Source organism: Grus americana, chromosome 16 (assembly GCF_028858705.1).
Source record: "Grus americana isolate bGruAme1 chromosome 16, bGruAme1.mat, whole genome shotgun sequence".
In the NCBI taxonomy this organism is placed as follows: domain Eukaryota; kingdom Metazoa; phylum Chordata; class Aves; order Gruiformes; family Gruidae; genus Grus; species Grus americana.
Window position 1 is genome coordinate 14,858,364 of NC_072867.1, and position 26,209 is coordinate 14,884,572.

A 26,209-nucleotide genomic window follows, 5' to 3' on the forward strand; every position below is an offset into this window, starting at 1 on the left:
GAAGTGCTGTTGAACGTGCTTCCTTCTTTACATCATCCTCAGCATCAATTTGAATAATAATGTAGGCCCTTAAGAAGCATTCCTTTCAGCGGCAATGTTTTTTAAACAGAGATCGCTGTTATGTACTCTAAAAGTATCTGTGATTGTACAATTACTACAAACAGCAAGGTGTGCACTAGGTGCAAGTTAATGAACAAGTCCAGCAGCACCACGACCAAAAGTACAAGTGTGGATGTGTACACACAGGGATGCGACACAAGAAATTTTCTGCAGGGCACCACTTTGCACGTAACGTTTTCTGCCCATTTACTGCTACGTTCGTGTGCTTCCGTGAACCTGTGTCCGAGCAGATCTTCCGCTACTTAAAATCGGCCCGACTCCATGGAAATTAGTGGAATTATTTTAGGCAGCTGAGAAACCTTATAACCACTGCAATTAAAAAAATAAATTAAAACCCTGCACGTTACGGATTTATTAAGTATTCTGTTCAACTAGGCAAACGTTTTGCTTAACAGGAAGCATTGCCGATCAACGATTGCAATGCTGTCACAGCGACTTGCACAAGAGTTGGACGGGGTTGTCACTCGTGAGCCGGCTGCCCGCGAGCGGGGCTCTGCTCCGGCATCTCCGCACCGAGCACCGAGCTGAGGGCGAACGGGTCGGACCTCTGTCACTGGCGGAGCCCCCCGGGGCTGCTCCGCGCCACGCAACGCCGCGGGGCCGGGGACCGCGCTCCCTGCCCGCGGGCTCACACCGTCCTGGCAGTGCCGGAGGGGCAAGAGGGAGCCGCGGGGCCGGCTGCCGCCTCCAAACTCTCCCCCGCACGGACACCCTTCCGCGGGAGGCCCCGCCGGCCTCCCCCAGACAGCTCCCACGGCGGCTCCTCCGCAGGCCCCCGCCGGTTTGTCCCCGCGGTTCCACGGTAGCTTAGGGGGCGCGGCGGCCCCTCAGCGCCAGGGACAGCCTCGGAGCCAGGCGCCTAGCCCCCCCCGGCCCCTTCCTCCCCCGCTCGCCCCTCTTCCTCCCCCGGCTCTACCCCCTCGACGCCGACAGAGGCACCGAGACGCCCGGGCTGACCTCGGCGCCCGCCGTCCCCCTCACAGCACCCGTCCCGCGCGCCGGCCCCTCCTCTCCTCCTTCTCCCCCCCCCCCCCCCCCGCCGGCCCCGCGCGCGCGGGCTGCCGGCGGCGGCGCGGGGCGCGTGCGCAGTGCGCGGGCCCCGGCGGGCGGGCGGAGCCGAGCCGCGCCGATCCCAGCCGCGCCGCGCCGAGCGGAGGGAGCATTGTGCGGGCGGGCGGACCGAGCGACCGACCGAGCGACGGACGCCGCGAGCAGCGCCGAGCGCCGCATTCCCCGCTGAGGCCGCCGCCCCCCTCCCTTCCCCCCCCTCCCCCAGCAGCATGTCGGGTCGGTCGGTGCGGGCCGAGACCCGGAGCCGGGCGAAGGATGATATCAAACGGGTGATGGCGGCCATCGAGAAAGTGCGCAAATGGTGAGCGGGCCGCGCCGCGTCGGGACCCCGCTCCCATTCCCCCTCAGCCCCCCGCCGCCCACCGCGCCGTCCCCTCACGGGGCCGGAGCTCGCCGGGCGGCCGCGGGGGGCGGGGAGCCGGCGGCACCCAGAAGCCATTTCGCTCCTGCGAGTCACATGAAGGCGGCGGCGGCGTGTGAGGGCGAGAGGCGGCTCCATTGTGCGGCCGAGCCCCCTCCCCGCCGACCCCCGCCGCTCCCCGCCGACCCCGGCCCGCCGCACCGCACCGCGGATCCCGGGTCGGGCCGGGCGGCGATGGGGGCGGGCGGGTGGCGGGTCGGGCCGGGCTCCTCCCGCCGCCCTCCCCTACAAAGGGCCCCGAGGAGCGGGCCTGGGGGAGCTCCGCCGCCGGGTCTGTGCGGAACTAGAGCTCAAAGAAGTATTTTATTTTATTTTTTAAAAGAGCATTCAAATACCCCTGTAAATCACCCGAGAGTTTAATTTTTATTATTCCTTATTTATTTAACCTTTCAACTTCCCGAGGTTTGCACGTAAGCGCAGCAAACCCGAGCGGGATCGTCTCCCACCAACGCTCCGGCGGTTGTAAATCCCGAGCGGAGCAGGAGAGAGCGCGTAATTGCCGCTGGAATTTGTTTTAAATTATATAATTGAAGGTTGTACCCCTAGTGAAATAATTCCCTTTTGTTAGGCCTTAAACGTGTTTTGGCATTTTCCCGCTTTTGTCTTTTTTTTTTTTTTTCTGCTTTTGTTAGGAAAATCTACATGAGGTGTTTAAACAATACAGTAAAACAGGCACTGTAATGTTCCGCACAGTCGGTCCAGGGTTTTTGGATGGGATAAAGAGCAGTGCCAGTGTGACTCGAGATGGAATTTCTTTCTTCCAGCATGTTGACTGTTCGCTAGTCTTTGTGCATGTATCTTAAAATACTTTCTTTAAACATTTGAAATCCACGGGGAAATCCCTTGGGTTAATATTAATCTGCATAAATCAGCTGTTTTGAACCTGGTGAAATAAGGGGACGCTTTTATTGCAACCCAGAGCTAACGCTTCACTTTCATTAAAAGTGAAATACAGAGTTAAACGTGTGTTATTTGGGTGGAAAGGATTGTTGCGTTTTAAATGGCCTTGAGCAGATGAATGGGTCCGTTGGCTTGAGCCGGACAAAGAATCGGGACGTGTGTCCAATAACGCAGGGCACGAGATGGGGATTTCAAAGAATCCAGCCATTGTGCAGGGAGCCGGAGCAGCCCGAGCACCGCAGTTCGGTTGGTTTCAGGAACTCTCTTCTACTCGGGTGGTGTTTTGAAGTGCTGTTTGCTGACTGGTGGGCCAGCTTTGAAGGGCCAGAACAATGTATAGCGATGTGACAGGACTTTTGTTCAACCAGGAGCGTTGCTGGATGTGTGGGACTATTTTGTCTGTAGCTATTTCATTCATGAGATCAGCGTACTTCCTTTGAGTCCCAGTTTGCAGATTTTAGAGGGGAGTAGAGGCAGAGGCTTGGCCATTCAACAAAATATTTTTTTTTGTTGGCAAGGGCTCTCTGCCATCATGTCAGTTGCTATGGCTTCCTCTATAAACCAGAAATCTTACGGTATAAATAGATTTTTTTGTACGTTTTAACCCTCATGAGACACAACTTGCTTTAAAGAGTTCCTGTACAGAATCATGCAATGATTCTTTTGATTGTTGTCAGAAGTATTCCTACGGCTTTTTGTGTGTGCATCTCACAAGTATTTACATGAACAATTTTTCTTATTTTTAAAGGAATCATAACTTGAAGGTGAATCTCATGATTCACCACCCCCCCCCACCCGCCTGCAGTTAAGTACAGTGGGAAATTAGCAAGAGGGATTCTGTGTTTTGTGGTTTCAATGTTTTGAGAAGACTTGGCTTGTTAAATTGAACTTTACACACTAGCAATTCCTGCATCTTCAGAAGAGCCACATAGGCAGTTTCCAAGTGTGCAGTTTCATTTGCATAATAGGAGCAATTTGTTGCCATCCACAGCTCTTCTGTGGAAATGCAGCCACTGAAGATTAAAATACCTTGCGTCCAATGTTTCACAGAACAGAGTTTTCTGAGACTGGTGCGCTTAGAGCGATGCGTGCCGAACATGAGTAGAGAGGCAAACCGAACTGTAAACTCTTCTGAGCGGACAGTGGCTCTGGCGCGTGCTGCCCAAAGCTTTATCGGTCTGTGAAGGTGTGCGGCAGCCTTGCTGTGTAATATTCCTGAATGCCCGTACTGCCACGTCTATGAACGTGCCTATTGGAAAGCAGTTTCCATCAGTGCAGGCTTTGTTCCTTAGAAAATACGTGTTCTTTCTTAGACAGTGAGCCCTTTGATGCAGGTACCCTATCTTTATGTGTGTTTGTAGAGCGCCTAGCGCTTCTGGTATTACTAGAACTTAGTAGTAAACAGTGAAGTTGTTACATTTTTATCTCAAGATTAATGTAACCATATCTCCTTTGTTTAAACCACTCTCATGAATGAGCATCTATTTTAGAAAACATAGCACGTGTCTTACAGATACACAACACAACCGTGTATTCTGTGGCAGAAATGTAGAACTACTCTCTTAGCCATGGAAATTTAACTTTTTTTTAAACGTTACTTCTGATTTTTCTTTCAGTCTGTTTTAATAAACATCCACTGAGATAAATTTATCTCAATGAATTGTGAAAGGTACAGGATTGGTTTTTGTCTTTAAAGATTGTTGGGTATTTGTAGATTCTAAATGGGCTCTCGAGAGGCAAAAAACTAGTGTGCACTCAACCAGCATTAGAAAAATAATAGAAACACTCTTGTAAAAGTCTGATTTATTAAATGAAAGAAAATGTAGACATTTAGTAAAAGACAAGTAATGGGCAGGAGGCAAGCATAAGTGGTAGGAGGTCTGGGGAGGCAGTGAATGTATTGTATGGGTACGTAGCACTGTTGAGCTTCTGGACAATGGTGCAAACATTTAAGGATGGAGGTACGGTGTGGCTGATGGGGATAGGAATACGGAGAATGCACCAGCAGGAGCGAGGAAATCTCGTTGTGTTGCCTTCTCTTTGAATTGCAGTATCTTTGCAGAAGTCCTTTGACCATTTCCTGACCCATCAGAGCCCTAATCTAGCGATAGCGATTTCACCTTATGAAGAAGAGGTGAACCTGGACAACTGATGAAAGTATTTACAGAAAGTGCTAAGTATTTATTTGGGCAGGGAATTGGTTGTAGAGCCAGACATGACTTGGGATGTAGCTTAAAACAAAGCACGTTCTGTAAAAGTTGAGGAGCAAAGTCACCACGGGCAGTGAGATCGTTACCTGGTACCGTTGATTGGGATTGCTAGCTGTGGCTGCTTAGAGTAAAATTTCTAGACCATGCTGCTGTAGCTTTTCTGTTCACTGTCTCCATTCAGACTTGCTAAAATATTTTTGTGTGGTATGTAATGCTCTGAGATTGAGCTTCTGCAGGTTTTGCCGCTCGTGCTTCCTTCTTAAAATAGGCTTTCACTCCGAAAAGTAGTTAGGACATAGAACTTCTTAACGTGATATCTTTGGAAAAAGACTGTTTGCTGTTACCGATTGCCACCCTAGTTTAGTCTGGCTACATGGGCTGTGCTTGGTTTCCTGCTAAGATTGTAGTTCATGTGGTGGCAGTTGAAGTAAAAATACCCAGTGTATGTGGAGGACCTGTACTGAAGTACTGTAGTGGCCCAAACATGCCGTTACCATGCTTGAATTATGTTTGTGTTTTTTTTCTGGCTCGCCGTTATTTCTTTTTGAGCCAGGATATGCTCTTTGACTTCAGTGGAAGTTGGATGTATGTAAAAGGTAGAGTTTTGTCATGCATAAGCCATGTTTCTCTTTACTGTAAAAAAAAAAAAAGGTGTTTGTTGCAATGTGGAACTTGGCAGAACTTGCTTAAAAACATGCTGGCCTGTGTAAGTGAGAAGGGACTCTCGTAATGCGCCATGTTTAAATAAGCTCAGAGAGAAGGTACCCTTAACCATGAGTCTTTGTCCGTTCATGCTACATGGTATTTTATTGTATTTGCAGTGGTCAAGAAACACCATGTCTCTTTGGGACTACTTCACGTTAGTCACTAGAGAAACATCTACATCGCAATAGGTGTGCTCTGAAAAGCAAGCCTACATTAAACAAAAAATAGCTTTTTTTTGTGCATCTTACAGCACTTTTTATGTATAATAATGGCATTTTCTTTCCCATTCCCCTTTCTCCTTTTGCTTGATCCCACAGGGAGGTCATAATTCTGTGATTTTCACCAAACTCTGTTGCAATGCAAGTGAGTGTGATGTGATAAATTCAGCATTATGACGTCACTTCGTGATCATCAACAGAAGATGGGGTATGTGGGAGCAAATCCTTGTGTAAATACAGATCACTGATAAACGGTAGTCACGGTAAAAAGCCAAACAAGTGTGAAAGCCTTTTCTTGAATGATAATATATTGGCAGTAAGGCTTTCTGTTTCCGTGCCATCAAATGTTTCTAGTGCTCACTGCTGCTGCAGAAGCTGCCTTGACACTTTATGTATAAGTGTAATATACACTGTTGTGTTTGCTCACCAGTATATTACTTTTATACACAGAATTTGATATTCATCTTTGGAGCTCTAGAGTTAATATACAAAATAAAATATATTTAAGAGCCTTGGGCTATTTAGAATGGGGAATTGAGTATATAATTATGTAAGTTCTAGCATATTAGTATGCCTCAGGCATAAGCACCAAAGAAGTGTTGATACTAATGCTTACCCTATGTATCCTTGGTTATCCTTTAAATGCTGTGTAGATACGGTTCAGAATTTAAAAATGCTTTAACACAATTTCAGATAAATGTAAGGGTTTGTTTCTGTGTATTGATTAGTTTCCAAATTTACTTTTCAGTGTGGAAGATTAAAAGAAAAACTATTATTGTATATATTTTAAATTTTGCCATTTTCCATTGTTGTTACTTCTGAGTCCTTCATGGAGGAACAGGAGAGATTTGAAACCAGAAAAACTTTTTTGTTTGGTTGTTTTGTGTTTTTTGGGTTTTTTGATAAAGCTATGGAATTTGTCAGCTAGACATGGGCGAGTAAAGTTGATAATTGCCACAATTTTAGCCTCATTGACTCTGGGGTTGATGGTGTTCCATCAACCACCTTTTCCAATCCACCAGTCAATATAGAGATCAACCTGTATAGTATAACAGGGGACGGTGTAATAAAAAATATTGCCTGGTGGCTGCTTAACAAAGGTGGAATGGGGTTATGGGGGTGGAATTCTGGTCAGAGTCTCAGGATGAGTGGGTTCAACAGCAGATCCATTTTACAGACAGGAAAACAGGTGGAGAAACTACGTAAGGTTTCACAACAGAATGGGCACAAGAGTTCATTAATTCCTCATTCCTACTCCAGCATTTGGTCAATGAGAATATTTTGTAGTTTGTGTAGCATTTAGCAAACTTAGTGTTATGGGCAGCATCAGTAAATTTTTAATTTTAACCAAATGAAAAGGAAAGTCCCTGATCAGCAGGGTGGGATATGGTGTCTTTGCACAAAAGATAAAAAGCGAGTGTTCAGAGTAGAACTGGTTTTGGGAATTTGAGGGGGTTTTTTTTGTTTGGTTGGTTTGGTTTTTGTTTGAAACTGAAAGGCAGTAAGTATTACAGATAATATTCTAAGCTTTATTTGCAATAAACATCTTAAATCCTGAAGTTATTTTACCCTGTTGATCTTAAATGTCTGAAAGTCATTACATTTCTTTGTTAACAAATTTGTGTTTGTGCTGCCAATGATTTTACTAAGTTTCAGAGGAGCTTGTCGTCTTTATTCTTACTAAATCTTTTATGGTCTTAAACCTTCAATACTGTAAATGCTTAGACATGTAAAATATTTGAATAATAGCAGTGTGATGTTGGGTTTTCTTTTTAGCCATAAGTGTTTGCAGGACTGGGATGTTGGTGTACTTCCATCACAAAATATCCTTATTCCCATTGTTGTCTGAATTACTGTGTATTGAATTCAGTAAAAAAAAAAAATCCCTATAGCTGAGGGTTATCAAAATTTAAAGTGGTACTTAAGAAGCTCAAAAGAGTTAAAATGTCAGGGCTAACTTTAATACTAGAAGGAAAAAGTTACTAATATAGGTTTCCTCCTGTGTTCTACAGTCTGTCCAGTGAAGATGCTGTGTGAGGCTGCTTTGAGATGCTAACAGGTATCTTGAACTTTTGGTTTTCCAGTGCAGCATCTCTAAGTAATATTTTGCTGTAGGAAAAGACTAAAATCTTGATTTTTTTAAAAGCATTTATTCACCTCTCCCCACACTCAAAACAAAACCCCAGCTGGTTTTATTTCCATAATTTCAGAGGTTTTCCTAACTAGAAATAAGTATAGTTTGTCCTGTATCCTTAAAAAAAAAAAAATCATGATCATCTCTTCACAATTAAGTATGCTCTCATTATTGACATGCCCTCATCTCCACTGTCATTTTTATCACATCTAGCAGGAGAGCTCCAAATTAGCGTGAAATTGGGTTTTGACATACTTTAGCCATCTAGTGTACCCAAATGGATGTATCTAAATGCACTGAGGAAAAACTGTGCTCCAGGAAGAGCAGTGGGAAAGAAATTAATCTGGAATAGTCATGTACTTTAATTAAAATATCCTTGTGGACAGATCCAAAACATAGCAAACTGTCATATATAGGTTTGGTGGGTTTTTTTAAACAGGAAAGTGTCTCCTCTAAAGGAAAAACGAATAAGATTGGCTTTAGTAGCTAAAACAAATAGGAGGATGTTTGTGGCAGTTGTACAATGTGGCTGCTTTTGATTCTGGAAGCCCTTTCTAAAAATGGAGCTATCACATATATATATTTGGAGTCACATCCAGCTTCTCCCATCCTGCAAAGAACATTTTTTTTTTTTTTTTAAAAATCTATAACCGGATCCAAATCTATTCTTTAAATGTGTTTTTAAAAAAGAAAAATGCTTGAGATCTCATGCCAAATAAATTTCAGATGTTCCTGAATATTTAATGGAATTGGTCTTTGTTGTTAACTTTTAATCGATCCATTTGCAGAGCTATATTACAAACCCAGGCACCAGCAGTGGTAATCTGTGACCTGAAAACTGATCACAGAAATGTGATGAAATTTCTCTGGCATTGGGGACCTTCCTTTAATATTCTGATGTAAAGAGCTCAAGGAATTCATTCCTTAACTAAGCGTTCAGCATCCTTTCCATCTCCGCACTCTGTGTCTGCGTGACCCCTAATGTAGTGACGCCCTCTAGCCAGATTTCCATCACAATTTGTCAATGTCATGACTTCGTGGCTGGCTGGCAGGGGTCTGCACAGAGTGCCGTAGGTTATGCTTTTTCCCTCTTTAGTAGCCTTCTCCGCCTCTCCTGTCCAAGAAAGCTAGGCTGTCCAGAGTCTGAATTCTGCATCATGGCACATTTTGCTACCAATAAGGCTGTTGGTTCTAAGGCTAGAATTTCAGAGCTGTCTGACAGGAGTATTGAGTGAATGTTAAATTGCTAGCAGCAAATTTCTACCCAGAAATAAACCTCAGATGGTCAAAATGCATTTAGATTTCTAATACCATTAAACAGCTTCATGACAATCAAAACACACTGGTCTGTCTAAAACCTCTTCTGCTCTCTAGAAACTCAAGTGAAAATTGTAGGCATTAAATCTGCATTTTCAGTAGCCGTTCTTCTTAACTGTATCTTTAATCCAGATCTTATTACTGCTACTGCAGTTACCTAGTCAAGTAACAGCCCTGAGAAAACTGGAGGTTAGCAGTGCTCTAACAAGTTTTTGAAATGCAAAGAACAATTTGCACGATGCAGTACTAAAGACGATGTAATAGAGATCATCCTACTTAATAGCCTATTTAAATCCTTGACAACTTACAATAGTAGATCACTTTCTTTTGAATCCGAAGTTTAACTTTAACTTCTCCTGCATTGTAATTTTATAGGGAGAAGAAGTGGGTGACAGTTGGTGACACATCCCTAAGGATTTACAAATGGGTACCAGTAACAGAGCCTAAAGTCGATGATGTAAGTATCCTGCAGATGTCTTGCTTTTTTCAAGATGTAGACACTCGTGTTTAGGGAAAGTCAAAAGAAATATGCTCTCTGTTCTTTGAGCCTTTAAGCTAAGACTGGTGTGGGTCTTGCAAGCGTTTGAATAGAAGAGCTTGAAGGAAAATGTTGATCTCTACAGAAAGTGATGTGGATGGTTCAGTGAGTGGCAGTCTTCCCGGAGTCAACTTGGATCAGTTCTCAGATAACTATTAAACATTCAGCTTGAAACTGATTTTTGAAAACTTTCTCCAGCATAATAATTGGGAGACAGGGAAGGGGGGAAACTTAAGACATCAATTATGTTTCCCCTCTTTCTGCCTGATGCTTTAAGGGAGAGTAGCTGGTTTGGAACTGTGTGGTGAAGGTATTCAATCTGTGCATCGCTGCTGTTTTGCTCAAAAATAGGTGCAAAGCACTGAAGTAAGGGTGGGAAAATCCTGTCGAAATGAGATCACTTGTCTTAAGATGTCCAGCCCAGCAATACAGCAGACATGCTTCTATTGTAATGTGTGTTTTCTCTTGATAAATGTTTGGTGTATGCATCATGTTTATGTTCTTCGTGTTTACCTTCTTTGTGTGCACTGTTCATTTGCCACGATACAATTATGTGGCATAAAAATAAGTGTAAAAATCAAAGTCGGTAGGGCTTACAAATTGTTTTTCAAAATGAACATTGCTCTCATTTTATAAATTGAGATATATAGACAAAATTTATCCATGGTACCGCAGTAAATTAATGATACAATAGAATATATATCCTAAGTGTGGTACTCCTTCCTTGGGCTGTCATGTGCTTTTACTTGGTTTGAAATATGAGTTAAGACCTGTCTGGAAGAAAACTACTATGTTAATAAATGTGTAAAATGATGTTTTTTTCAGACAAGACAGCATCATGATCTTGTCTTATTCAAAGTCCAAATTAATTTTTGATTAGTGTTGTTTTAACTGAGTTTGTTTCTTTCTGTGTCTTTGGTTGTACCACAGATTTCAGTGACTTGAGTTGTGGTAAGCCTCTTGTATTCTTTCAATGCTTGAGCAGCATCTCTGTGAAGTAACCTCTTGTGAATTGGGAAACCATTCCTGGTTTCTTTACAGAAACTGGTTTGTTCTTTCTAGTTGCCAAATGTTTGGTCTTGATTTTATTATTTATAATGCAAAGGGGGAAGAAGCTGTGCTATCTGTGTGTGTGAGAGAGAGATATTTAGGCTTACGGTTTCTGAAAATTGTATTCCTGCAGTTAATCTATGCTTGCATGATGGAACTTTGAAATAGAATTTCTAGTGAGTTTCTGGATGAATTCTCAAGGTGACTGGTACCTGAAGTCAGATTCTCTGTTAAGAAGAATGAGTTTATATAATGGTCTCTGTGCACAGAGTTTCATTGTATTTTTTGAGCCCTCATCTTTAGGTTTAGGCTGCAGATTTGAGAACACTTGTTCAAGTGAGATGCTTGTTAAAGACCAGTTGCTTCAGTGTCCTACAGTCACATTCTGTTCATTAGGAGTAGAAACTGCTGTGCAGCTGCAGTTGCTGCAGGCTTGGTGTTGTAAGATTTCTGTCTTTGCTCTAGAACTTCTCACAATTGCACAGTTCTCACAAAAGTGCATGTATTTAAAAATAAATATCAGGCAGGGGTCATCTTGGCTATTTATTTTCCTGTGGACATCCTCCTGTATCTGATTTCATCCACCTGTGAAGGAGCAGACTGTATACTTGCTTTTTACTAGAATAGGAGAATGGGATTTTTTTTACTGCTTCATGTTTCAAATGGAAGTTGTTTTTGATTTTAGTGAACACAGATTAGATTGCTTCCCACTCTCACATGTTCCTGAGCCACTTTGACATTTCTTTGAACTAGAATTAGCTAGGCTCTTTCCTCCTCCTAATTTTGGAAGGCTGTTGTAGAACCTCACCACTTTGATGGTTAAACCTTTTTAAAAAAAGCTTTTCAGCTTAAATTGCTCGCAGTCATTTTTCAATATTTCTTTTGTGGTAGAAGTGTCCTTTTAACCTTTTTAAAAACAAACAAACAAAAACAAAACCTGAGAGAGATTATGCCCCCTCTGAACTTTCATTTTGCAAAGTTGAAGAAGTCCACGTGCTTTTACCTCTGTTTCACATATTAGGGAATAAAATCTGGCTTCTCTGAAGTAAAAATACAATTTAAAAATAAGCCTAATAATCTCTTTAAAATAGAGGGAGAAGTCCTTCCAGGTATCACTTGTTGAATTTCTTCTGCAGTCTTAGACAATACTCGATTGTGGTTTTAGCTCCTTCCCTCACTGGAGGACATTGTCTTATCCGAATGGATGGGTTGCCGAGCGTTTTTCCTCGAGTCAGGCTTTTAATTGTCTTCTCAGCAGGCACGCAGGATCCTCCAAAAGCAGTGCAGCTGGCTCTTTCTCCTGTGAGACCGATTACGTCACCTCTTAATTGAAAATGCTGCATCCCTTAGCAGGCGCAGATTTTCCACGTGACGGATGCCACTGTCTCTTCCTTTGTTTTAATGGTTGCAGTCCATACTGTTGTTTGGTCATGAGCATGTTGTGACCTATTGTTCATGTAGGACTGTCTTGCGTGTGCTCTTTGTTTTAGGCCAGTCTGCTTTTTTTCTTAATCCGTCTTTTAGTTTGAATGAAGAAACAGCATTAGTTGTAGGGAAGGAGGAGGTCTCTGCAGTGTTGGTCATTGAGAAAGAGGTAAAAAGCTGTCTCTTTAGCATTAAAATTCTAGATCTGTGATCATTCCTGTTGTGCATGCATGCGTGTTGTCTAGGTGTACTCTACAAGCTTTCTGATATGAAAGGGAGAACGTACTGAGTTTTGTATTGGTGTGTTGATATACATAAACCATACAGTGAGCAGAGTTACAAGCTCAGAAATAGGGTAGTTTCATGAATCTTAGCCCTGCCTCTGATCAGCGATGTTCTTCCCTTTTCCCAGTGTAGCAGAGCTGCTTTTGACCTTGGTTTTTGTAGCTCTTTGGACTAAGTACAAAGTTAGGAGGCAGCACCTCCCAAGTTCTCTGACTCAGTTTCTGCAAGCCATTTAATCATTGTGCCTCAGATGCCCTGTTTGTAAAATGAGGGGTATTATTGAGAGCTTTTTTACTTTTTTTAAAAAAATTGTGAAGTTGAAAAACATGTTTAAGTACTGTTACTAGAATTTCTGAATAAAAAATGATATATCCTAGTGTTTTGTGTCATGAAGAATACAATTAGAAAAACAGCCCTGCAGTTACTGGGACTAATGCATTATTGATAACATCAGTTATTATTTCAAGTGAGAAATAAAGCCAATGTAATAAAGACAGATGCTTACAGGACTAACAAGTGGGAAAGGTTTTATATTGCAACATGAGTTTCTGTTCATGGTGGTAGTCTCATTTGTTTGTGGTACCTTTTGTTTTTCAGAAAAATAAGAATAAGAAAAAAGGCAAAGATGAAAAATGTGGCTCTGAAGTGACCACTCCAGAGAACAGCTCCTCTCCGGGGATGATGGACATGCATGGTGAGTGGGAGCAGGTCAGACCCAATTACCCTATTACGCTGCTATAAAAGTATAAGCTAACAATGTCAAATTCTCTGTTGCTCAGATGTATGGACAGCATGGTTGAGTCAAAGTGAAAACAGCATCAGATACTCGTTTGTTACCTTGGATTTCTCTTCTGTGGATATACTAACAGTTGTTTAAACGCCATTTTTATTTGGGTTGTGCGTGGGGGAAAAAATTTTTTAGTGGAGCTAAATATGAAAATAGAAATATCTACCATTCGTACTACTACACTCAGGTGAAGTAGTAACTCTGAGTTTGCTGCTTGAAGAACCTAAAGACCTCCAAAGCCTCAGTGGCACCTACCATAATTTGTGCAGGTTTTGTACTTTTTAACTCTATAGGTGAGTCAGGTCAAAAGAATTCTGCGAGAGCCAAGAAAGCGAGCTCTGGTTCTGGTGTCTTCCTCTTGCTTCAGCTTGATGAAATTAACTGCTGAAGAAAACATTGTTTTGCTTGCCAGTCAGGCACTGTTAGGTCAAATTTTATTTTTTAAAGTGTGAACCGTTGAGTGTTAACCTGGTGTTTATTATGGAGGAGCTTGCAGAGCTCTATTTCAATTTTTTACCTTCTAGGTGTTTGGATAACAATTACAGCTGAGAATACAGCACTATTTGAGCTGATAAGAGAGGATCGGTTTTTAGTGGGTTGTAAATTTTTCATTTCAGTTTTATTCACACTTCTGTTGCCTTCCGGGTGGTTTTTGCAGTGTTCACAGCAAGTATGGTCTTGCAATTAAAGGACTAAGCAGGATTTTCACAGATCTGGATTAATTTCTCATCTGTTTCAAACTTCTTAGCTCTTGCCTTGGTCAGATCATTTAATTTTCTTAAGTCTTGTTTCTCCTATCCATGAGGTGAATATACAGCTTGCTTTTTTATCACATAGCACTTGGTGATTTTAAGCCATACTGTACAATTTCATGATAAACTAATCTGATCTGACTTCAGACTGCTCTGAAAAGAGATGATCCCATCACCAGCTATGTGTTTCTGAAGTCCTTTGGATGTAATGACTGTACAGATGCAGAGGGAGGCCGATCAACTTGCGTGCTAGTCGTTTAACTAACAATGTTTTGCTGGGTTAGTTTTCGTTAGGGAATAGGAGCTTCCCTCTTGGTTACCCATGGTTGTTAGACTGGCTTAAAGATTACAGGAAGCTGCACCCCTCTGCTATCGATAAAGTATTAGCTGAGATACTTAAACCACTGTCACTGGTTTTCACAGGAAGAGGGTACAGGGAGAATATTTCCTGTTAACTACAAAGACACGATCTGTGCTGCAGAACGTTACTGGGATCCAAGTTCTTAGAGGCTAGAGACTATTCTGGATGATCATCACTTAGAAACTATTGATATTGGGACTGGATGTTACATTTTACCTTGATGGGGTTTTGTTGTGGCTTGTTTGGTGTGGGGTTTTTTTGGGGAGGATATTGACCTTCAGGACACACTTCAAAACCTGTCTTCTCATCTGAATATTGTAGTGATGGGTATTTGTAAATCTGCAGCATGAACACTTAATTAGGCCTGTGTTATATGAAGTATGAGACTGTCGCTTCAGTTGATCTGTTTTACTCATCTTACAAAATTTTGGGTTCTTTGCAAGAGATCTGAGTAAAACACTCTTGGGTTTATTGTATAGTATTAGAACACCTTTTGGGATTTTTTTTGGTTTTAGTAACTGCCAGAAAACTCCTGTACTAGGGCATAGGCTGCAAGAGCAAAAATTGTGGTGGTATGGAAAAAAGTTAGATGGAGTGTTAGTCTAAATGTTTGGACTTGATCCCTAACAAGCTAGACTTTATCATGTATTATCAGGGAATAATACAGGAAAAATATGGAAGAATTAAGGTGTGCTTTTTATCTCATCACATTAGACTTTCTTGGTTTTAACTCTTTTGTTAACAGATGACAATAGCAACCAGAGTTCGATAGCTGATGCTTCTCCAATAAAACAAGAAAACAGTAGTAATTCAAGTCCGGCACCAGAACAGAACTTGGCAACACAAGCAGACGGCGCTGAAGTAAAGTCTGATGAAACTCAGACAGAAGCAAAGGAGCAGCCTGGTTCAGAAGGTAAGCTGACAAGACCATCTTCAAAGCCAAACAAAAAGCTGTTATGCTTTAGTGTATCATTTATTCGCTTCTCCATTTTAAGAACTGCATAATAACAAGTTGAAAGAAATGGTTTCTGAATTCTCAGCGCTTATGTGAAAATGGGCCATAATCTCTCTGGCCTACCAGTGATCCTGCCATACAGCCGGAAAGGTCAGATTGGCACTCGGGGCCTTTTCAAAGAGGAAACAAACAAAACGCTTTGTTTATTGTTGTCATAATCTCAATCTTGAAAGAAGAAATAATTTAAAATTTCTTTAAAATGGCTGCTACCATGTAATCACACAAATTCTGGAAAGTATTACTTTTATAGATCTGTGAATGTTCATTAGTGAGTGTGAAAGTAAAATAGAGGTGAGATACTTTGAAATTATTTTTTTAATTGTGTAAACTGTAATGTGAGCTTTCTTTTTTATTAACCCTGCTATTTATTCAAAAGTTAGTTCTGAATGCTGGCCAAATTTTCTAAAAGCGTTACAATATCGTACTGCAATTGTGCATAGATTAAAAATACATGTGGGTTAAGAGATTGTTCTGAACCTCACTCTTTATGGGTAATTGAAACATGCTCTGTATTTATATTCTTGGGAAGATAACTTTCTTCATCCTATTATAACAGATAAAAGATGTCCTTAACACCATTCTAACGATTCGGTTGCAGAATTCTTCCCATAGCAAAGCAATTAAATTATGCCCTCCTGATTTAGTTCTTAGCTCAGTAGATCCACTAACCAATTTAAATTTAGAGCTTTATCTCGGTAATACCAGAATGGTTAAGTATGTTAAATGTTGTCATTGTTAATTTGGGCTAAAATTTGACAACTGAATCGTCACCAAATTTAAATAAATCAGAACACCATATCCTTCAAAGATGATCTCAACTAGTATATTTGGTCATGGTGAACGGTAAGGATTTACTCTGAGGTCTAATATTGTCTGAACCTGCTTGTGTGAAGTTGTTACACAGCGTACATGCTCCTCTGACTAAATTTAGGTTCGAGGAAAATCATACCAAGTTCTCTGGATTAGTTCCAGAGCCAGTTACTGTAAAATGAAAGGGAGAAGTAATGGCAAAAAATACCCATTATTAATGTGTTGGTTTTTTTCATTGGTTATATGCCACATTTAAAATTGTATTAAATAATTATTTATCTACCAAAGTGTTATGATCGATCATACTGCTGGAATTGTGACATTATTCAGCTGGATAGGGTTAGCGACCTCGTACGTCTATCTCATGTTACTGCACTGAAACCAGGGAGGTTCCTTAAAGCTTGGGGACGGTTTGGGTGGTCAGAAATGCCTAATGTGGGCTTCTCGAAGAAAACAGGTGCATTCAAAACATTTTGCTGTGCAACCAAGTCATCACAGGCATCGGAATAGCTTGGGGCTTGGCAGTGTAAAATATAGATCCCCTTGCCCAAAGGTCAGCAGCAGTGTGAGTGGTAGTTGTTAGGAGGAACTGGAAGAGAACACAGCAGCTCTGAGCCGTCCCCGGTGGAAGCGGCTCTAGGTGTGTTTTTGAGATGGGCACATCACAGGGTGCTCTTTAGCTCATGTTGCAATGTATCCCGAGACATACACAACAGAAACTGAAATTCCTTCTGACCATTGGGACTTGTTTTTTCATCAGTATGAACATGCTTTTCTGGTGAGACATGGAAAGGAAGACGATTCTGTTTGAGTTTGTTGAACATAATCTTTGAGACCGCTCATCATAGGCATCGCTTTATCTTGAATTCAGTCAGAGAAACTTTCAGAAATGCTTGTGATGCTTTTTTATACAGTACAGCACAAAAATACCCATTACTCACTGGTTATGTCATCTTCATTAATCAAAGTCGCCAAAAATTTTTTTTGATCTTGCATTTCTCTTAATCTAGAGTAAATTTATATGTTTCTTGGGTCGTGGCCCTGTGGAGAGATCACTTAATAAAACCAGACTCCATGCATGCTTCTGAGAATTCATTCAAAAGGATTTTTAAATGAATTGAAGGAAAGAATGGGTTCCAGTCCTCACACTGGTCTTGATGTTGATACTGAAAGAAATATAACTGACCTTTTACAGTCAAAGGCATTTGGTTTTGGGTGGTTTATTCTTTGCTGCTATTGAGTCTCTGCTTCTGGACATACTGTGTTCAACTTCTGGGAGTTTTAACCTGTAAAGGCATTTTAATTGTCCCTATCCCCCTTTGAGTCAATGAATGCTTTAACCCTGAGTTCTCTGTAAGTTTTGCTTAGAGAGGGAGAGAGGAGGGTTTAAAAACAAACAAAATTAATAACCCATGAAAATGGGAAGCAGGTAAGAGCTATAATAAGCTGGAAGACTTCTCCATAAGTATGCACCAGAATTAAAATTTCTGCAACCTTAATGGTTAAGCTGGCTAGCTTGCTGAATTTCTAAATTTTATCTTAAAAGTAGTATCAAGCAAAAAAGTGGATTTTAAATATAGGGCTGAATTTTACTTCAGATAACTTCATTCTATCTGTTTAGCTACACAGTTTTAGATCCATTAGCTACTACCATTCAGCCCTTTTTGTAGCTGCCTTTTACTTCTGGTTTGAGGTAAGTTCCCTTGCGGTCAGCCCCTTTGCAGTTTATGTTGCAACTTGTTTGCTAATAGCATTGACGTGGGTCTGTGTTAGAGGATGTGCAGGAGCTTAGCTCCCTCTAGGGACTAATTCCAGAAATTGTATACGGCAGCATGAAGGCAAAGGTCTTCTCCAGTGGTTTTGGTCCTGGAGTTTGAGCTTATTTCATTATTTTCATACCGTTATGTGTGTTATCATTAATGGTTACACGTGGGTGAAATTTATGTGTTTGGGATGTTGCTGATGAGAAGACATCTGAAAAGTTCCTGCTGAATGCTTTCATTTGTTTGTTTAAAATTATTTCTTGAAATTTCAGATACCTCTGATGAACAGAATTCACAGTCTTCAATGGAAAATTCCATGAATAGTTCAGAGAAAGCAGAAATTCAGTCCTCTGGAGAAAATGATATAATTACAGAGGCATCTAAAAACTCTCAGGTAACTTTAAGCGCAAAAGCCCAATTACTTGGAATTTGGAAAAGAGTATTTTTTACCAAAAAGCAAATGTAAGGAGGCCAGTTGTGCATTTAGACTCATTTCCAAAGATGATGACAGTAAAGCAGCTGTAGAGTATTAAATGTACATGCATCTGGTTTTGTGGTTAATTTAATCGGCTTCTTGCATTTCACATAATTTGAACAGTAAGACTAGATTGGTCTGATTTACTTTTCAGTTTCCTAAACCAGTCTGGGTTAGTTTTGTAAAGGAATATTAAAATTTCATGTTAATAAATTGCTTGGACAGGCCCTTTGGAGGACCATTCAGAAGTAAAATACCTTCTATAAAAGTAAATGCATATAGCAGTTAGGAAAGTTAATTTTTGTAGATGCAGTGGACAAGATATTTGGATGTTTACTCACTGGTATAGTGAAAATCCTGGGTGGGTGGGAGAAAGAAGTTATCCTTGCAGTTGTCCCCTTCGCACCGAGATCCTCAGGCAGAGCACTGCTCAGTCCGTCGGTTTTCCTTGTGGGTGGTTGGCTTGTTTCAGTGCACACCTTGCACTTTCCAAACCTGGTGTGTTCTGTCCCGTAGAGATGGCTTTGGCTACAGCAAGAGAAAATTTGTGTGCGCTTGGTACAGGTTGTGCTCAAGTGTGGAGCTGAGGGAAGTCTGAGTATAACTGTGCATCAAGGCTGTTGCTCGGAATATTCACTGTGTTTTTTAGCCCAGAACTAGAGTTTTGCCCTTTGTAGATGACAACAAGTGTAAAGATGTTGAGGTAAGACGTAAGTAGAGGAGTGATTTCAGGAAGCAAATGCACTTGATCACGTCATTCTCCTATCCAGTGATGCTTTGTATTTTACAAATGATGCACCAGGGAATTTTGTTCTTGCTTTTTGTTTGATGTTTATAGTGCCTGAAATTCAGTGCAATGATAACGTGGTTGTTTTTCTTTTCCCCCTCATTAAGGACTCTGAAGGAGTGCCACCTTCTAAAAAGATGAAAGTAGAGGCTTCCCAACAAAATGTTGAAGAGATTTAGACTATAGATTTTTCTGGTCAGTTTTTATGTAAGGTACATCAGTGGGCTTAATTATAGAACAACCTTACTTAAGCATCTTCTCTTGGATGAGGACAGAACTCCTAACTTTTCAAGTTACCAAGCAAAAATCCAAGAAAGCCTAACAAAGGTTTAACTTCTCAGACACTGAAAACTTTTTCCTGTGAAACAAACATTGAGAACTTTTAAGTTACTGTCTCTGAAATGGTTGGAGTAAACAACTCAGGAGGGGTCTACGCACTGTTTCTAAAGTCAAAATTACAATTATGTTGCTGCTGTATTTTTTTTTTTTTTTTCATTTCTCTATTTAACATTGTAAGATATTTAAGGATGGTACAGGTCAGGTATTAGCTTTCATGTGAAGTTCATTGTTCTGGCGTGATGTCTGCTTTTGTTTTGTGCCTTGTGTTCTGAAAACAGTGCTAACTTTTAAAAGTTGTTTTGCAACTGTCTCCTTTGCAAAGTGGCCTATGTTTGTATAATGCCATGTAGTAAGGCTTTTTCTTTTTTTTTTCTTTTCTGTTTGGGGTTTTCTTGTTTTTAATTTTTAAATCCCTGGTGCTTAAATTTTTAACAAATACAAATCAGGAAGCCATTTTCACTCTTGGAGTCCAAGGAGAAAAAGGAGCTTGATATTTTATTTTAGCAGCTATAGTGGAGATCTTTTATTGAATGCATGGCATTCGCAACTGTAAATTTGGTCTTCTAAATACTTAACTTCATCAGAAGTTAACATGATCTGTTTACCATTTATAGTGTCCAGATCTGAATATATACTATAACACAGCAGTTAAAATACTTGCGTATTAGGTCCAGATCTCTGTACTGGGTACAACTTGCTTTCCAGAAAAGTTCCACTATGTACATAAATAGGATCAAAGGGATTGATGCACAGTGAATTTATTTTCAATTGGTCTTTTTTGATATCATGTTTTCACTGAACTGGATTTCATTGTACTGTTTCTTTATAAGATGTTTACTTCTACGTTCCAGGTTAATACTGTATTTGGGATTTCTCTTTTGTTTTTTCTTTTCAGCAAGTCTTGTAAATAAGCCTTGTTGTTTCCATAGTCTCTACATCATTGTTAGAAATGTTCCTTCTTTTCCAATTATGTTGACGTGTGCTTATGCTAAACTTGATTGAAAGGCATGAAGTATGTGCAACTCCCTTCAAATTCGTGGCATGTCGAAGTGCAGAACCATCTGCATCGGGTCATAAGGGCCTGATCTTCGTACTTCCAGGGTGAGCTCCCAGTTACAAATACCTGGTGTCGGTGGGAACTGCAGGTTTCTCACTTCACCGTACACACACACGCGTATGTACGTACATACGTATTGCTGGAGCGGGCCCTTAGTCTGTCTTCACTTTGTGTGGGAGATGGAACTTGTAATTTAAAATATGATCTCACAGCTATGAAAATGGTTGCATATAGTTTGTAAGCTAAGAACTGTAAATACTTTTTTAAATGAAAAAGAAATTGCTTCCAGTTGATACATTTTCATAATTAGCTCTTCATTAAGCTTATTTATTTCTGAATTCTCCAATAGTGAAAATGGCTTGCACTAGACTACTGCATTGTGTTTGCAATTACCACTTTATTATGAAAAACAATGGGGAAGGGGGGGGATAAAGGGGGGAAGGAGTGGGGAGCCAATACTGACCTTCCATAAGATGTTTGTAGGATTGAACTCCAAATAACACATGACACTCAGTTTCGGAACTTTTCCTTTATGTTGAAATAAAACTTTTTGGATTCTAACTGAATAAAATTTGATTGCAAATCATTCATGATAACAGTGTGCTCCCTAATAAGTTTTTGGGATTTCTGGTCTGATCATGAAGTCCATTAACATTCTGAAAATAAGGAAATGAGGAGCCAAAAACTATATTTGCACAATATATGCAATGAAACGGTAGAATTCTCTCTTGAATTGTGTGTATGCCTAAAATGTGGATAACTGGTCAATGACGATTGATTTGTATGTATATTACATTCAGATTTAAGTGATATTTTGTGAGAAGTTCTATTGATATATTAAATGGGCAAATCTAGAAAGATTCAAACTTAAAAATATTTTTGATTTACTAACTTTTTGTTGGTTTTAATGCTAAAACAAAACAAATCAGATGCCACCTTTTGACAAGTAGTCATGTTTACTAATCCCTATCTTCAGGTGCATCGCAGCAAGTTTTTAATTTTAATTTTGTAGACATTTCCAAGGGAGTAAATAGACTTTTTGTTTAGAAACTAATTCCTGTACTTTAGGAAGAAATAAAATATATAAATAGCACTAAAAATACCTCAAATTTTTCATTAGATAGAAGCATTTATTGGCATTATTGACATCAACAGGTTTAATTATAAACTTCCTTTTCTCTCCTGTGGCTTCTGCTCAGAACTGTTCATTGTTCTGCGGCTTACAAGACAAGGCATCATAACCATATTCCTAGAGGCTTTATTTCTAAAATACTAATGCTTTATTTACAGCTTAGAATACATTCAGAACCTTTTTTTAAAACCAGAGATTCTAGTGACAACAGACAACCGAACAAGCAGATAGATTTGGGTTCCTTAGACCCGTTACTGTCAGTCTCCAGGGGAAGAGACTTTGACATTATCTGGTGTGAAGAAATCCAAAATAGTGTATAAGACTGTTATTAGTCTTTTTTTGAAGTGCCTGATAACATTTATGGGCCAACGGATGTGATTAAACACATTTTAATGCCAGAAAGTACAGATGGGACCAAACCAGAACATGGAATTCAAATCGACCTGAGGTTTGAAATCAGATCTAAATCCAGCTTTTTTTGGCTTGGACCTATCTCTACCAGAAACTTGTTTTATGAACTCACTGTAAAAGGGTTTATTGAAAGCATTGAGACGTGGAGCAGAAGGAGAGATGTAATTTTCTTCAAGATGACTGAAAGTTCTCATACAGCTAATGTTTTAGAAATAGTGCAAATATCAAGAAGTGCTTCCTTGCTACAATGCTGAATGTTGGAGCTTCAGTTACAAATAAATACAAAAAAAAAGGAAAAAAAAAAAGAAAAAAGGAAAAAAAAAAGAAACTAGAAGCAAGCAAGTAAATTAGCTGAGTTTGTGGAACATGTGGGAAGGCCTTCCGAATAAGCGATTTACTCAGCCAAACATTTTATAGCAGAACTATTCCTTGGAATTTTTATGCTTGGGAAAGTAGTTGTTAAACATTCCAAAAAGTGCTGGCACTTACAAAACAACAAAAAATAATCAACAAGGCAGTATAAAATATTGGGTTTGGGTGGCTATCTTCATACATAAACATTGTCATGTTTTGGAATGTTCTTTATATCTAAGGGCCTGTTAGAAGGTGTAAAGAATTTTGTTTTCCTCAATACCTAATCGTTTTCCATCTTATGATTTGTGTGTGTGTGTGTTGTACAGCAGTATAATTTTTCACTTATTTATTCCATCGGTAGTTATGGTTTGTACAATGTACAATGGTTTCATTTCAAAAATAAAATAAAAAATCACAACATGAATGCTGTGTGAATAATTTTTATCAAGAAACTTACTCTCAGTGGTTTTTTTTAAATTTACAATAAATTTCTGTTTTTATAAATGGTATTTTTTAATGTGCATTCTATGGTGTGGTCTCATTTGGAAACATGTAAAAATGAGTAGACCAAAGGTGTCTTGATAGTCTGGCAGGACACTGAGTGGGGCAGGATCAGTTTGTTATTGTAACAACAACAAACAAACAGCGATGGCCAATGTAATCACAGCAACCTGCAGATTAATTTGGTAATTTAAGGTGCTTGCTGTTGGCCTGGTACTCTGCTCATGTGTTGTGGGAACTTAAATTGGAGGGAGGAGGGCACAGTGTGGAAACACACTTCAGTTTGGAAACACGCTTGAGTCCGATGCTAGCAAGGGTGTAAAACTCCTTGAGAGTTTTGGAAAGATTCTTTACATTCAAGATGGATATAAAGTGTCCACCTTATTTTTAGTGTCCTATGTGCTCTGTCCCAAAGTAGCCTGCAGTTTCACAGACAGCTGGACTGGTCTGCTGGCTCACCGCTACCAGGAGGGCGAGCCACAGCCAGCTTGCCTGCTCCCAGCTTGGTTTCGTTGCCTCCCTCACATTTACTGAGGTGCTCATAACATCCTCTTAGCAACCACTGAAATTCGGTGTCCTGGGAAGAATACTCATTTTAGTTCAGGTTTTTTTTCTTCTCTGGATTAGTGAATTAAATCAGCAGACTTCTATAAAGGAATTGTATAGAGGATGGAACTGGAGAGAGAGAAAATGAGGTAGAAATGAGGATGTAATTCAAGACGGGTCCCAGAAGGAAAGGCCTCTGAACAGGTAAGGCTTGTGCCAGCACAGGGAGGAGGAGTGAGCAAGCGCCCAGCCTAGCAGCAGGGACGGAGCTGGAGGTTGGCCCTGTGGTTTGCCTGGGAGCGGGATGGGCAGAGGAGCCAGCGGAGTGGTAATGGGATGGCTGGGCTCCCAGTGCCTCATCAGCCCCACAGGCTGAGGCTGTGAGTAAGAGTCCTTCAGCTCCTGCACCTCATCAAAATGGGAATGCTTATCTTCCTGTCTGTAGATTTAGGAGGATAATCTCTTACCGCTAAGTGTTGTGGAGTATGCTGTGGGTATATTTTTAAACAGCTTGAATGTCTCTGTGTTCTGTGTGCATTACAGTTGAATGCTAAGTCGGTAAATTGCTGTCTCCTCCTGTGCTAAAAGCCTGCGCTGTTGAAGGAACATCATCAGAAGGTAGTGGCCTACATTTCACCTTGCACTGCAGATTGCTAAAAAGAAACAGTAAGAGAAAGCATGCTCAAAAGATGCTGCTGTGGCCCCTTAGTGTTTGCCTCCTGGAATTCCTTCCTGTGGAGGAGAAGAGAATAGTCAGGAGTCTTGACCTGTTGCTGATCACCTAAATGCTATCTTAAGAAGGCAAGCCGAGAGGTTTGTCTCCAAAATAACTGGATTTATTTTAAGGGATGCCTCTTTCCTTGCATCTGCGGTACTTGCACTGAGAATGACTAGAGGAGAAAACCCTGAACTGCATCAAATGTTAGTCATAGTGTAAGATTGCTACCCCTCTTTTAAATGATGGTTTGGTATACTGCTAACTCTTCTTAGAAAATTGCATTGCTACCTAGTAACTTTATTTTTAGCAAGTTACCCCTCTCTTCATACAGGAAGAAGCAAGTTTGGCGTGCTTATAATTTTGTGAGGTAAATGCATAGGCTGTTGTCATGGAAGTACTGTGTACAGTGCTGTTATTGATGTGCGGTTGTGATTTTTTTAGTTCACGTTTAGTTTTTAACAAACTACACATCAGACTTAAAATAGATATTGTAAAACTCTAAATGTTGTTTTGAAATGTTTCTAACAGAGCCCTCACGTGACGTGACCGTGCCCTACTGCTCCTTTCGTGCATGGGGAAGTATTTGACCTCCCACTCCTCCCCTAAACACAGTAATCCGTCTTGATTTCCTGCTCTCTACTGGAGAATATTAGATCACTGCAAGGACATAATTGTGATATTGCAGGAATGCCTCTTCCTTCTGTGCCCAAGACTTGCTATCTCTCTCTTGAGTTTCCCTTGATCTTATTTCTGGTTTTACAAAGCAGAAAAAGTAGCATGTGGCAATTTAATGTTTGGGGTTGTTTTTTCCCTCCTGAGGATGACACTGTAGTGGAGCCTGGGTTTTTTTTTTCTTTTGAGGTCTTAGAACGGAGAGAATATAAGCCATTTAATATAAATGCTTTGGAGTATGCCACCTAGAATGCAATTGCTCTCCTGGTGATGGAGTTTTGCTCTACAGGGCAAGCTAGAGATTTTTTCTCTTGCCTTTGTATATATCGTGTATGTATATGAGTTTTTGTGCTGTAAGCTGCTGTTCTCTCCCCAGACATACATCTGTTGGCCCTACTGCTGTGCTTTCATGTTGACCTACAGGATCCATTGCTTCCTTTATGCTTTTGAGAAGGATGAAATCCAATCTTTACTTACCCTGGAACAACTGTGCTTACTTTAGGTACACCATGGAGCAGGTACGTGGGTTAGGTGTGGGCCACCGGGCTGGCAGTGGAACCTCGGCGTCCCAAGCTTTCCTCTGTGATTGCAGGCTGATCCCTCCAGCCGTGTTTGCAGCCTGCCTGCTGCAGGTCTCCAGCTACTTCTGTAGCTGCCCTGGCTTCTTGCAGACTGCTTCTGGAAAATAATAAGCAATTTACTGTATTAAAGATAGTTTAAATCCATGAAATATTTGTAGCATCTTCTCATGTTCCTAAGAGTCCCTTAAGTTTAGGAATGTTTTTTAAGCTCCTTGACATTGTCTTGCTGGATGGAAGTGCCACGTTGGGTCTTTAAACCAGCGGCCCCTGGGAGGCGTGGGGACAGTCCTTGGGAGAGGACAGCAGTGGTGAGACACCGGGGCCTTGAGGCAGCAATGCCTTTCCCTTTCTTGGTGACGCTGGTGGTGTGAGGTGGCCAGCTGCCTCGCGGGGCTGTTTCATGATCTGCAGTAGTGTAAGGGGAAGGGTAAAGCATGGTAGGAGTCACTTACACGGTGGGTGTGTGGGAGGAGGCTGGATGGTCCTGCTCTTGCTTCTGAAGGAGCTCTCCTCTGGTAACTAAAAGGCAGCGGGGTGAGGGAAAGCAGCCTCCAGGGCGATGACGGGCTGCGGCTTTTCCAGTGGCCTTCGGGGTGGGTGATGGCGGCCCGGGGCTCTCCCTGAGGGGATATTGCGGGAAAGCGGCCTCGGGGGCGGCAATGGCGGGCTGGGCCCTGTGCTGAGGGAAAGGGGCGGGCGGCCGGGGCTCGCTGCCGCTGAGGGAGGCGGCCCGCGCGGCCGAGGCGGGGGCGGG

At 41.1% G+C, this 26,209-nt stretch overlaps 1 protein-coding gene and 1 long non-coding RNA gene across 2 annotated transcripts; one reads left to right on the forward strand and one right to left on the reverse strand.

Annotated features, from left to right (window-relative positions):
* Positions 1-1,219: 1,219 nt before the first annotated feature.
* Positions 1,220-21,123, forward strand: BCL7A (BAF chromatin remodeling complex subunit BCL7A). Its single transcript, XM_054844733.1, has 6 exons — positions 1,220-1,492; positions 9,472-9,553; positions 12,992-13,088; positions 15,040-15,207; positions 18,155-18,276; positions 19,252-21,123. The coding sequence occupies exons 1-6, from the start codon at positions 1,401-1,403 to the stop codon at positions 19,321-19,323; spliced, it is 633 nt and encodes a 210-aa protein (XP_054700708.1). The 5' UTR covers positions 1,220-1,400; the 3' UTR covers positions 19,324-21,123.
* Positions 18,295-26,201, reverse strand: LOC129213908 (uncharacterized). The gene is made up of 3 exons (XR_008579564.1): positions 25,908-26,201; positions 25,352-25,552; positions 18,295-18,885 (listed from the first exon to the last, which is right to left on the reverse strand). It is a non-coding gene; the product is annotated as an uncharacterized LOC129213908 (long non-coding RNA).
* Positions 26,202-26,209: the final 8 nt, after the last annotated feature.